Source organism: Cyprinodon tularosa, unplaced genomic scaffold, assembly GCF_016077235.1.
Source record: "Cyprinodon tularosa strain WSP-4 unplaced genomic scaffold, ASM1607723v1 ctg236, whole genome shotgun sequence".
Classification (NCBI taxonomy): domain Eukaryota; kingdom Metazoa; phylum Chordata; class Actinopteri; order Cyprinodontiformes; family Cyprinodontidae; genus Cyprinodon; species Cyprinodon tularosa.
Genome location: NW_024038883.1, coordinates 135,921 through 148,076, shown reverse-complemented (window position 1 = coordinate 148,076; position 12,156 = coordinate 135,921). Strand labels below are relative to the sequence as shown.

The 12,156-nt window shown below is 41.6% G+C and overlaps 1 protein-coding gene across 1 annotated transcript in view; it reads left to right on the top strand.

Moving 5' to 3' along the window:
* The first annotated feature begins 8,866 nt into the window (after positions 1-8,866).
* The window catches only part of onecut2 (one cut homeobox 2), a 48,333-nt gene continuing 45,043 nt past the window's right edge, over positions 8,867-12,156 (top strand). The window contains exon 1 of the mRNA XM_038287140.1: positions 8,867-10,175. Coding sequence (XP_038143068.1) covers positions 9,131-10,175 — 1,045 coding nt within the window. The 5' untranslated portion in view covers positions 8,867-9,130. The remainder of the gene's footprint in view (positions 10,176-12,156) is intronic.

Here is a 12,156-nt window from a genome sequence, read left to right as displayed (position 1 = left end):
GAAATCAGCATATCCGTCTGACCAGATTCCCTTTGATGAGTGAAAAAACGCATTTTTTGCACTTTTGGAATTGTGTGAAAATCCCATTTCCTCCCAGCTCCGCCCACTGAAACCTTTAAGGAACAAACATGCTTCAACTGATTCAGCCCAAATCAGCTGGACTTCTAGTCAAGATGTGGATCTAGAAAGTCTGAGTTTCTGATGGGTTTTCATGGTGTTTTAAAGTGTTCTTTGTTTAATCACCAATAAACCGGACATGGTGACATTTTAAATAGAGGCTCCGCTTGAAAAATATTCTTCAACGCCTTTCTGTCATGGAAATACAATAGTTTGTATTTCTAATCTATAGTTTGGAGCTGAACTTGCCTTAATTCACATGTCTAATTTCGAGTTGAATTTGATGTTAAACTGTCTCATTATTATCTCTTCTAATCTTTCACTTTTACACAATTATAAATTTACTACATTTCAAATTTGGAAGTAAGGTTTTATTAGACTCAATATTTTAATGAATAAAAATGACTCTTTGAGCAAAAATGAACTTTGAGATAAACAAACACACGAATCTGTATGAGAAATAAACAGATTTATTCCTTATTAAAATCTGCTGATTTATTTTTCTAAGTGAAGCTAAATCATGTCAGGAGATAACAGGATGATGGAGGAGGATCAGTTTCTGTGGTTCTCCTCAGAAGAAGCCTGAGGTTCTGAGGGTTCCAGCAGAAGCTGCTGCAGCAGCTGAGCTCCAAACGGATCACATGATGAGCGCACGCGCCGCAGCATTTGAATACAGCAGGTCGCATCCACGCCGCCTTTGTGCCGCCATTAAAGACAGATTTCATGGCCAACAGGACGGCAACAAAGGAGGCAGCAGGTCTGAGGAGCAGGAGGAGGAGGAGGAGGAGGAGGAGGAGGAGGAGGAGGAGGACATGGGCAGCTTTATTACTATCATCATTATAATTACACTGTAAAAAATAGAACTCTAAATAAGTGATTTTTTTTTTCAAATATGTGCATTTTCCTTGGATTGAGGAGATAAATTAGACACTTTGCCATGGAACAAGAAAATTAACATTTAAAATAAGAAAAAAACAATTACATTGTCTGATTTTAAGTGCATATTATCTAATTATCATATTTTAAGGGTAAATTTACTCCTTAAATTGGGAGATCATCTTATTCACCTTATAAAATTAAGGCTAAATACACTTTATTCAATATAGCTTTACTTCTTTCTAGAGTGTTTATTTATTAGTGTTATTATTATTATTATTATTATTATTATTATTATTATTATTATTATCAGACCTAAAAATATGGATTTTTTTTTAATAAAATCCTTATAAACCAAACTCTGGGGTGAATTTGTGTTTTTATTTCTAGCTTTTAATCATAAAAAATAAACAAAGAAGTAGTTTTTTCTTAACATTTAAATGAAATTATCTGGTTTTAAAAACCTTAAATCGTGCAGAACATTTATGAACATTTTTTAAATGTCTTATCTTTGTATATAAATTACATTTCTTTACCTATTAGATGCAAACATCTAAAAAAAAATTTGATGTATTTATTATAATTATTATTTTGCAATAAATCATCATTAATAGTTATTTCTAATTATTTTGGATTTATAATTATAAAAGAGAATTTTGTGAAACGTAAAAAAATCAGTTTAAAATGAACAAATTAGATTAAAATGTCCAACATTTCAATTGGATTTGATTTTCTCTCCAAGAAAAAAAAAGATTTTATATTATAATATATTAATACATTTAGTCATTAAATGATTATTCAATTTAATTTATTGTTAATAATTTATCTCCTTTATTTAACCACAGATTTTTATTTTTCTTGTTTATAAAACTATGTGGATAAAGATCTGATTAATGTTTAATTGCTGAGTGATCGGATAATTGATCCTGTTCAGGAATCATCTGAGGAACTAGAACAGGAGGAATTGGACTCGGAGGAGCAGGTCCAGCAGCGGACAGATGGAGCTCCGCTTCATAAAAACTGCTGGCTCATTTATGGAGGATGACACGGAGAGAAAAGAGGAGGAGGGGGACACAGAGGGACAGATGCCAGGCAAAGCGGAGCTGTGTTTGTCTCCAACGCTCCAGATTAGCATGTGGTCCTCAGCACAAAGCTGCAGATCAATACGGCTGCTCTGCAGGCGGCAGATGGTCCAGGATGGAGCTGAGGAGGAACATCAACCTGCAGCTCCATCAAACCCACCGCATTCCACTCATGCTGCTCCGTCTTCCCTCTGCTGGGCTTTAGGATCAGGGGTGGAGGCGTGGGACAGACCTCTGGGGGGGGGGTCTGTTCTTCATCTGGGATCTCATCCTCTGGTTATACTTCAGGTCTTTATTTTCCTTTTCGTGCCAAAGATTCTGAAAATTATGAAGCAGAAGGAAAAAGATTTCTGATTTTCTGCTTTTCTTTTTAACCAAATGAAATCTGAAAAGTGTGGCATGCTTTTATATTCCTCCCCGACTGACCGAATCCTTCAACATCCAGTCGGGTCATTGTTTACGGAGGTTTTTGGACGTGAACAATTATTCGTTTTACATGAGAAACGTTTTTAACAGAAACATAGCAGAAGGAGCAGATCTATAGAACCGGACGTCTTTCTGTTTGTAAAGTCTTCTGCTGCTCCGGTCATCGTAGGAAAAGCCGAATAACAAACGAGCCGTTTGAAGGAAATCCTGCAGAGTTAATGTCGGCGTCTAAATGAGTTTCCTCACATGAAGCTACTGGTAGACAGGGAGCAGGAACTGGATCCATGGGTTTTATGTTCACATCTAAACTGGTCTGAAAAAGCTCTTTATGCCTGAAATCAGTTCTTTAAATCACATGACTTGGGGGAGGGGTGGCCTAGAGGTTAGACCATAGAGCTTGGAACCCAGAGGTTCTGAGTTCGAGTCCCACTCCCACAGACTGCTCTGGGTCCCTGAGCATGACCTTTAACCCCACAAGGGGATGAGTTAAATGCTGAGAGTTCGTTTCATTGCTCCGTTCTTATTAAAGTGCAATGACAATTAAACGCTGGAAAAGAAAGAATTTTTTTATTGATCTGTTATTAAATTTATTATTATTATTTATTATTAATGAATGTGTTTTTCTCCCGGAGTTAAGACCTTTAACCCCACACTGACCCACATTTATCTGTTATTTAATTAGTCTTTCAAATCGCAGAATTTGCACAAAAGTTTAAGTTTTGGTTTGAATTTATGACATAAATCTCAATATCAGGTGTTATGATGCATTTTTCCGTATTGGAATTATCTTTTTACCAAATACATTTTCCCTCTTATTAAAGTAAATCTATGATAAAGTTATATTACTCTTAGAGATATCCGCATTTTTAGGTTCGGGACATGAAGCTCTAGCGGAAGTTCAATTGAAGAAACTCTGGCTTACCTCCATCCAATCAGAAGCTGATCCGCCTCTGAGGAGAGCCAATCAGCTTCCAACTCCTCCACCACGAAGCCCAATCAGCATCCTGCTTTCACTTTAAAAGCACCTGAGTCCTCCTCCATGACATGACTTCTACCCCAACCTCATCAGAGAGTATTAATCCCAGTCGTCACCATCCCTCGTCTCATCGCATTGGTCCAGCAGAAGACCACCATGTTGAGCCCGGTTCTGCCAGAGGTTGCTTCCCAAAGGGGAGTTTTTCCTCTCCACTGTCGCTTCATGCTTGCTCATCATTGACAGTTCACGGTACCTGCATCACCAAGCAGGACCTCTACATCCTGAGTCTCTGAGTGAAGTCCTGCTGTCAGCTCCCTCAGTCTTCTGGTCCCACAATTCAGCTCAAGCAGATCACCTCGTTAACCAGCTTGGACTAAACCACCACCAGTTTCAGGCCGGGGGGGGACATCCCTATTCTCATTCATCTACTTATGCATGTTAAAGCATATTTCAGCATTAATGTTCCTGCCGAGGTCTGAGCGCCAAAGACTATACTATCATATCAATAAAATTCTTCTGATGATCATTTCTTTCTGTGAGTTTTTCAGATTGAAATAATATCGGACCGAGCAAAACACAGATTTACCTCCACAGAACCTCAGAAGGGAAAGATTTATGTACAAAAAGTAAACCTGGACATGAAATTAGGTTTTGTTTTTATGATATTTTTTGTTGCCGTTGGCCTTCATATAAATATAAAGCTGTAATAAGCGGTGGGGAATACAGCTATTTTGGATTTATGCCCCCCCCCCCCCCGGAGAAAACTCCACCAGCCGCCGCTGCTGTCAATCATTCTTGTTCTGACAGAAAGATCCAATCAGAGGTGATTCTTTAGTCTGATTCAGTTTGTCTCTGTAGAGGAACAGTCAACTGGGCTCACTGGGTTTACTGGGAAACATCAGAAACTCTTAGATAATTGTTAAAAACACCTTAAAACCAACAGATTTTTTCCTAAAATCATGTTTTTATCTGACTGATTTTGCCCAGTAAACTGAAGCCCACAGCAGGAGGATGATGGGTGACTTGTTATGTCTGCTGATGGATCAGAGCGACAGGAAGCGCAGAGTTTGTCCTTCAGAGTGTAATGAATTGTAAAGTGAACCAGCTACAGGCCATAACGCTCTCACAGTGCAGCTCTCACGTTCATCAGTCGATAACATCCCAACACGTCCTCTCTGCAGCCGCTCCACACTGGAGGCTGCAAACAGCTGTGCAGTGCAGATCACAGATGTTTGCATGTCTGCTATGATCCTGCATGATGCTGCGAGGAGAGATGAAGGAAGAACATCTGGTATCATCTGGAAACTGGCAGAAACTTTACTGCTCTAACCAGAGGTGTTTATTCCTCCAGTATAAATCCTGCTGTAGAAGAAGTTAGAGGATCAACTTCAGCTTTTTTCTCCAGTAAAAGTGTAAAAGTAAAATTTTTTAATACTAATTAAAGTATAAAAGTAAAAGTAATGCAATTTTTCTACAATTCTGGATATAACGTCCTTACACTTTATTTTCTTAGTTTTATTACTAATGGTAACAGAGTCACATTTAACTTTGCATCATCTGGAAAAACAATTTATTTTGGTTTGTGGTGAGCAACTAGTTGGGGCAACTAAACTAAAACTAGTAATTATTTTGATGGTTTTTATGTTTGGAAGGAAGGAAGGAAGGAAGGAAGGAAGGAAGGAAGGAAGGAAGGAAGGAAGGAAGGAAGGAAGGAAGGAAGGAAGGAAGGAAGGAAGGAAGGAAGGAAGGAAGGAAACAATAAACATATTTTTATTGTTTCTTGTAAATCTTAATTTTCTTTATAATATTTTCCTTTTAAATTTTCTATAAATGATTAAAAGTCAGGAGGAAAGCAGCTCAGGTTAGTCTGATGATGCTGGGATGATTTTCCAATTACAGGAAATGGCTCCAATTCAGATTATTATTCTGTAGGAATTGCCCAGTGAAATGTTTGGTTAGTTTAGTCACCTCCTGCATGACTCGCAGCATGAATCAGAAACCTATCGGACACAGAGCATTGCTGCTCAGGAGTGATTTCTGCGGATTTACTCACTTTCTTAGAGTATGTACCAGGCTGATGTGTTTGTTTACTAAGATTTCTCCATCGTTATGCTGCTATAGGCTGAGGCTGCTGGAGGACATAGCAACCACTTTCTTCTCTCTGCTTTATTCAGCTTCTGTTTTCCAATTCTGCTGTATTTATTGGTTAAAACAACCACATTTTTTTTTATCTTTTTTGTCTGTAGAGGTTTTGACACCTGTGCATGAATCTCTGTTAAAATCTTCTCCACTGTCCCTCCCAGCTGTGCTGCTGCCGTCAAGAGATAATAGATGACAGAGCTGGGCCTGATTATTAGTGTTTAGTCCTGTTTTCCTGCTAGACATAGCTATGGGCTCAGCTTCTAAAGCTGCTCTTTTTCATCCTCTGACATGAAAACTGGCTCAGAGTTCGTCTGTTTAAGTGTTTCTTTCCTAGACAGAGTCACCCGTGAAGCTAGTTTACTTTTAGCTTTTCTAAGAAAGAAATTATTTATAGATATAGCGCTTCTATGCTCCTCTTGAATGTCTGCGTCTGTCTCCCTGAACCCCAGTCCGCCTCGGTAGAAGCTCTGAGCCTGATTCTGCAGGAGATTTCTTCTCGTTCAAAGGGAGTTCTCCTCTCTGCTGTCGCTGCATGCATGTTCAGTGTGAGGGATTGCTGTAGAGTTAAGGAAAAAATGAATCACGGACAAAATGAAATGGAGCTATAGAAATAGACTGAATAGAATTACATATTTACCGTGACCAAATCACGCCCTGATTCATGCAGTGGCTGAATCGATCTGAGCCAGGAACTGTGTTACTATTTTACATAATCTATGGAAAAATCAAATAAGACAGCCTGAAAAGTTTGGACAGTATTACCGGTTTAAGGGAAGATGACAGACAGTTGAAGTTCGATGTTAGTGTCATTGTCGCCTGTTCTGTACGGATGCAGAGAGAGGTCATTTTTTTCCTTCTCTTTCTCGGGATAATGACATAACTATCTCGTTATCGGGGTTAAACCATTAATTGGTTTCTTAAGATAAGGAGATATTTATTTCGTTATCTCAATCAATTTTTTTGTTTCCTTTTTCTTTTCACTCGTTGCCAGGTTGTGATGGATGATTGGGTTGCATGGAAACAGTAGAAACAGATCTGACTGTTTTATTAATGCAGCCTGGGTGGAAGTTCAACTGAAGAAACGATTTCTATTCGCCTCCGTCACGGGCCAATCAGCATCCGGAGTTCACCTTATAAGGTCTCAAATCTACATCTCAGTCTGCTACCCAAACCACATGGAGGGGTTAAACTATGTGTGACCTCCACAGCAGTCTACAGACTGACCAACTCCATCTATCTCCACTCAACCAGCAGTCTACAGACTGACCAACTCCATCTATCTCCACTCAACCAGCAGTCTACAGACTGACCAACTCCATCTATCTCCACTCAACCAGCAGTCTACAGACTGACCAACTCCATCTATCTCCACTCAACCAGCAGTCTACAGACTGACCAACTCCATCTATCTCCACTCAACCAGCAGTCTACAGACTGACCAACTCCATCTATCTCCACTCAACCAGCAGTCTACAGACTGACCAACTCCATCTATCTCCACTCAACCAGCAGTCTACAGACTGACCAACTCCATCTATCTCCACTTCACCACCAGTTTCAGGCCTGGGGGGAAACATCCCTGTTCTTTGCTCCTGTTAATGAATATCAAATAAAATCCCAGCGCTAATGTTTCCTGCCGAGGTCTGAGCGCCAAAGACTAAAGTAATGCATCGATAAAATGATTCTAATTGTCTTTTCTTTCCGTGTGAGTTTTTCAGATGGAAATGAAACTCTTTAATCTGGACTCATTTTGGGGGTTAATGCTTCTTATAGCTGTTCCAGGCGTAACACCGAGGCTGTTCAGAAACACCTGGAGGCAAAGGTCTAACTCAGGGGTCTGCAACCTTTCATATCCAAAGAGCCGTTTTGCTCAGAGTACGACCAAATAAAAGTTGTTTAGAGCCGCAAAATATACCATGACTTTTTCTAGAAAACCTTTTTTTTTTAATCTTGTATAGGAAATTAGTTGTTGCCATATCAAACAATCAATTCATATATTTTTTATATATTTTTTACCGGTATATATTGTAGTAAATTATTTAGCTCTTTAAATACATTTTTGCCGCTATTAAGAGCCGCTGGAGAGGGTCCAAAGAGCCATGTGTGGCCCTGGATCCGCAGGCTGCAGACCCCTGCTCTAACTGCTTATGAAGCAGAAGTGGAAGCAAATCATCAAACCAGCAACATCGTCTCGTTACCTAAAAGTTAAACACAGGATTATTTACACAATTACACACAGGCTGATATGACTCATAAATCCTCTCCTGATGTTGTGGTATTGAAGGATGGAATGAGGTTAACACACACCAATCATCTCATTACCATGTTTCATCTTTCATTATCATTGGATAATGAGAAAATTAACTTAAAACCACTGCCTGCCACATTAAGTCTTTTTAAATATTAGACTTAATGTGGCAGGCAGCCTGTTGCCAATAAAAGAACCAAAAACGTAATTGCATTAAGTTATTTCAAATGTTTTCAGTTGGATTTCCAGTTTATGAAGTCAGTTCTAAGGGTGAATTGATGCTCTTTTGGTTCATAAGGAGCCTATTTTAACTATTCCTTAGTTGTGCACATTAATAAAGTTTTTGATAAAAATCCACCACATTGCTGCACATGTCCAGAAAATAGACTGATCCAATGTCCATTTTCTAAATCTGTGCAAAACCTGGAACTGGATCCTACCTTTAAACCAGTGAAGCTAAAAGTGAAAAACCTTCAGTTTAAAATTATTATTTAAATAAAAAAGGGACCCATTAGTTACAGAGTCTGTTTTAATATTACGTCTGCCTGTCTTTGCCTAGGGCCCCAAAGTTCCTAAATCCGCCCCTGAACATAACTAGTTAACAACATCTCTGATCCGTCGCTGGTTCCAAATAACACTTAAAGACTCAAATATAGAAATATCTAAAATCTGCTTAATGGTCAAAGCTACAGTTTTTTCATTAGAACGATTAATATTTATCCTCAATAGAGAGGCAGCCTGTCTGTCTTTGCTTGGGGCCCCAAATGTCCTAAATCCGCCCCTGCTGACAGGATAAAACGCTCCAATAAAAATGAAACAGAAAAATGTTCAAATTCATCCTCCGCTGAAAACTGCTGCTTCTCTTCCAGACGCTGATTGGTCAGACCTACGGTCAACCACGCCCCTCACAGCTGTGTGCTGCGCTCTGATTGGTCCGCTAAGCCGCCAATCCAGGCCGCGCGGCAGCCGGAGCGGCAGCCGGTTCGTCCTCCTCCTCCTCCCGCAGCAGGGTGGGTTGAGCGGCCGGGTAGGGACCGCGGACAGCTCCGCTCCGAGGGGCAGAGCAGCACCGGAGGAGGAGAGGGCTGGATATGGAGGATCCACCGCACAGGCCCGTCTGATCCGCAGTAACCCACACAAAGGAGCTGGAGGACGGGGAGACCCTGCTGGGAGGCACCGGTTCTGACCCATCCCGGAGGAGGAGCAGGAGGAGACCGAGGAGAGACGATTCCGCTCCGCCTGATGGACTGAGAGGACAGATGAATGAAGGCTGCCTACACTAACGCCTATCGATGCCTGGCCAAGGACCTGGACGCTTACGCCATGAACGCGGACATGACAATGGACGGCCTGGGCAGCCTGCACGGGGGGGTGGCCCCTGACGCGGAGCTGATGAGCGGCTCGTCCGGCCTGCGGATCCACCAGGAGCTGGCGCCCCGGCCGGCCATGGTGTCCGGGATGATCCTGGAGGGCAGCGGGGAGTACCGGCCGGAGCTGTCGCTGCCGCTGCACCACGCCATGAGCGTCCCGTGCGACGCGTCCTCCCCCGGGATGAGCGGCACCTACACCACCCTCACCCCGCTGCAGCCGCTGCCGCCCATCTCCACCGTGTCCGACAAGTTCCACCACCACCACCACCACCAGCGGCTGTCCGGGAACGTCAGCGGCAGCTTCACCCTGATGCGGGACGAGCGGGGTCTGCCGGGCATGAACAACATCTACACCCCCTATAAGGACCACATGTCCGGGATGGGTCAGAGCCTTTCCCCGGTGCTGGGCAACGGCCTGGGCTCCATCCATAACACCCAGCAGGGGCTCCACAACTACGGCTCCGGCGCGCACGGAACCCACGACAAGATGCTCAACTTCGAGCACCACCAGCACCGAGGCCTCGGCGGCCCGCCGGCCGGGATGATGCCGCACCTGAACGGCATGCACCACCCGGGACACCACCCCCACCCGCACCTCCAGTCTCCGTCCCACGGGCAGGTGTTGGCTTCCACGCGGGAACGGCCGCCCTCCTCCTCCTCCTCGTCGGGGACGCAGGGAGGCAGCGGCTCCGGGCAGCTGGAGGAGATCAACACCAAGGAGGTGGCGCAGAGGATCACCGCGGAGCTGAAGAGGTACAGCATCCCGCAGGCCATCTTCGCCCAGAGGGTGCTGTGCCGCTCGCAGGGGACGCTGTCCGACCTGCTGAGGAACCCCAAACCCTGGAGTAAACTAAAGTCCGGCCGGGAGACCTTCAGGCGGATGTGGAAGTGGCTGCAGGAGCCCGAGTTCCAGAGGATGTCTGCGCTCAGGCTGGCAGGTAGGAGCCGCTCAGCTTTCTGAGCTTCAGCTAAAGATTTAGAAACAATTTAAGACATTCTGGGAAAATAAAAACCACTCAAAATAATCCCCGAATCTTTTCTACACTTCATTACGTTTCCCTAAATTTACATTTAAATTAAATCAGGTTAAAAAAAAGTTTTTTTTTCATATTTTATTTATTATTATTCATATAACAAACATTAAACAAAGAGAAGTTTTTTTGCAGGTGTTTCCAGTAAAAATAAATGTTTATTTTTGGTGCCAAGAGAAAAAAGAAAAGGAAATGTTAAAAAATTCCCACACAGCGTGTCTTTGTTTGGTCTCCCTGCCCGCCGCTCTGAGTGGATGATTAATTCGGTATCACTTGTGTTTTGATTAACATTATTGATCAATAACAAACCAGGATCGATAGGAAATGACAAGGTCGTGGGATTTCCCTCTAACAGCCCCCCTCCCCCACTTATTTCCTCTCCTGCATTCAGAGGAAAAACAAAACACACCTTTAAAAAAAAAAACAAATTTATGTTTATGGATTTATCAGGCGCTTTTATCCAATGGGTTAAAATAAAGCGGAGGGAGGAGAACTGGCTGATGGTTCCGGTTCTGCTGCTGGTAACGGACCGGTTCGGCTGTGTGGGTCCGCTGCCCCCTCTAGTGAGGAAAGCTGCTCTCTGTCCCATCAGGAGCTTCTATTGTCTGCAGAGGCAGCAGCAGCCAGACACTCACTGACTGCATCTCCTGCTTTGCTTTAACCTCCATGCTGTTAAATGTTCAGGGGGGGGGGGGGGGGGGGGGGGGGGGGGGGGGGGGGGCTTTATGGGTCAGAAATTTAAACTGAATTTTATTATTTTAGTTTAAAGTTAGATTTATTTTTAAATTTATTTTTCTTCACCTCCTAAAAAACTTCCCATATAAACAATTCTAGCTGATTTTCATAGGGCTCAATTAGTTTTAATTGAATTCTGTTGTTTTGAATAAATTAAATTAATAAAAAAAAAAAAGTTTTTTATTGTTTAAAACAGCTTTATTCAGCCAGACTTTATCTTTTTTTTATTAATTTAAACCAACCAGTGTCAGAATAAAGGAATCTGTTTCAATCAGCTTCTTTATATTGTGATTAAATCCCTACTTTTATTATCCCAACAGTTTAATTATATCATTTACATTTGAAAAGAATAAAAAAACAAATAAACGATAGAAATATTTCAGCTGCAAATGTTATGTGTAAAAATGTGGATTTAAATCGGCTGAAAAAGTGAGGTTTAAAAGTCACGGCTGGGATTCCTGCTCCAGCCTGTTTGGTGTAAACATTTTTTTTTTGGGGGGGGGGGGCGAAGCCTCAAAGCTGTTGTGCAACGACACAATCAGAGCCTGAACTTTGGGATGTTTGGCAACGTTTTCCAGCGAATCACAGACGTCCTGCTCTATCAGCTCGCCTCATTTTATCTGCTCAGCTAAAGCAAATATTTTCCCCAGACTCAGATTATTCCCTTCACAATCCGACCACCGAACAAAGGGATTAAATTACACAGGAAAATAATCTAAGATGGGATTAACTTGCAAATTATGTCCTTTTTTAACAAATTGAGAGTAATTAAAAATTTAATACTGTTATATTTAGAATTTACTTCTTACTTTGTGGTTAAAAGTTCATAGCGATCTTTTCCCTTATCTTACGATATTTCTATCAATTCATGATTAATAATCAATATTTGTCTATTGAACAGTTGGAAAAACACAAACAGTTAAAAATGTTTTTCTCCTTATTTCTTTCATTGAGTTATTCATTTTAATCTACTTAAATATTTACATAAACAAATGATGCTTTGCAATTCAAGCCCTACATTGGATTTATTTCTGTTTTTCTTATATCTGTCTTGTAGAAATAGAAATGTTAGAGTTTTTAATTTATTTTTTATTTAAAGATTACGACAGCAGAGCGAATACTTCACATTTACTTTTTCCTAAATTTAGCCCAA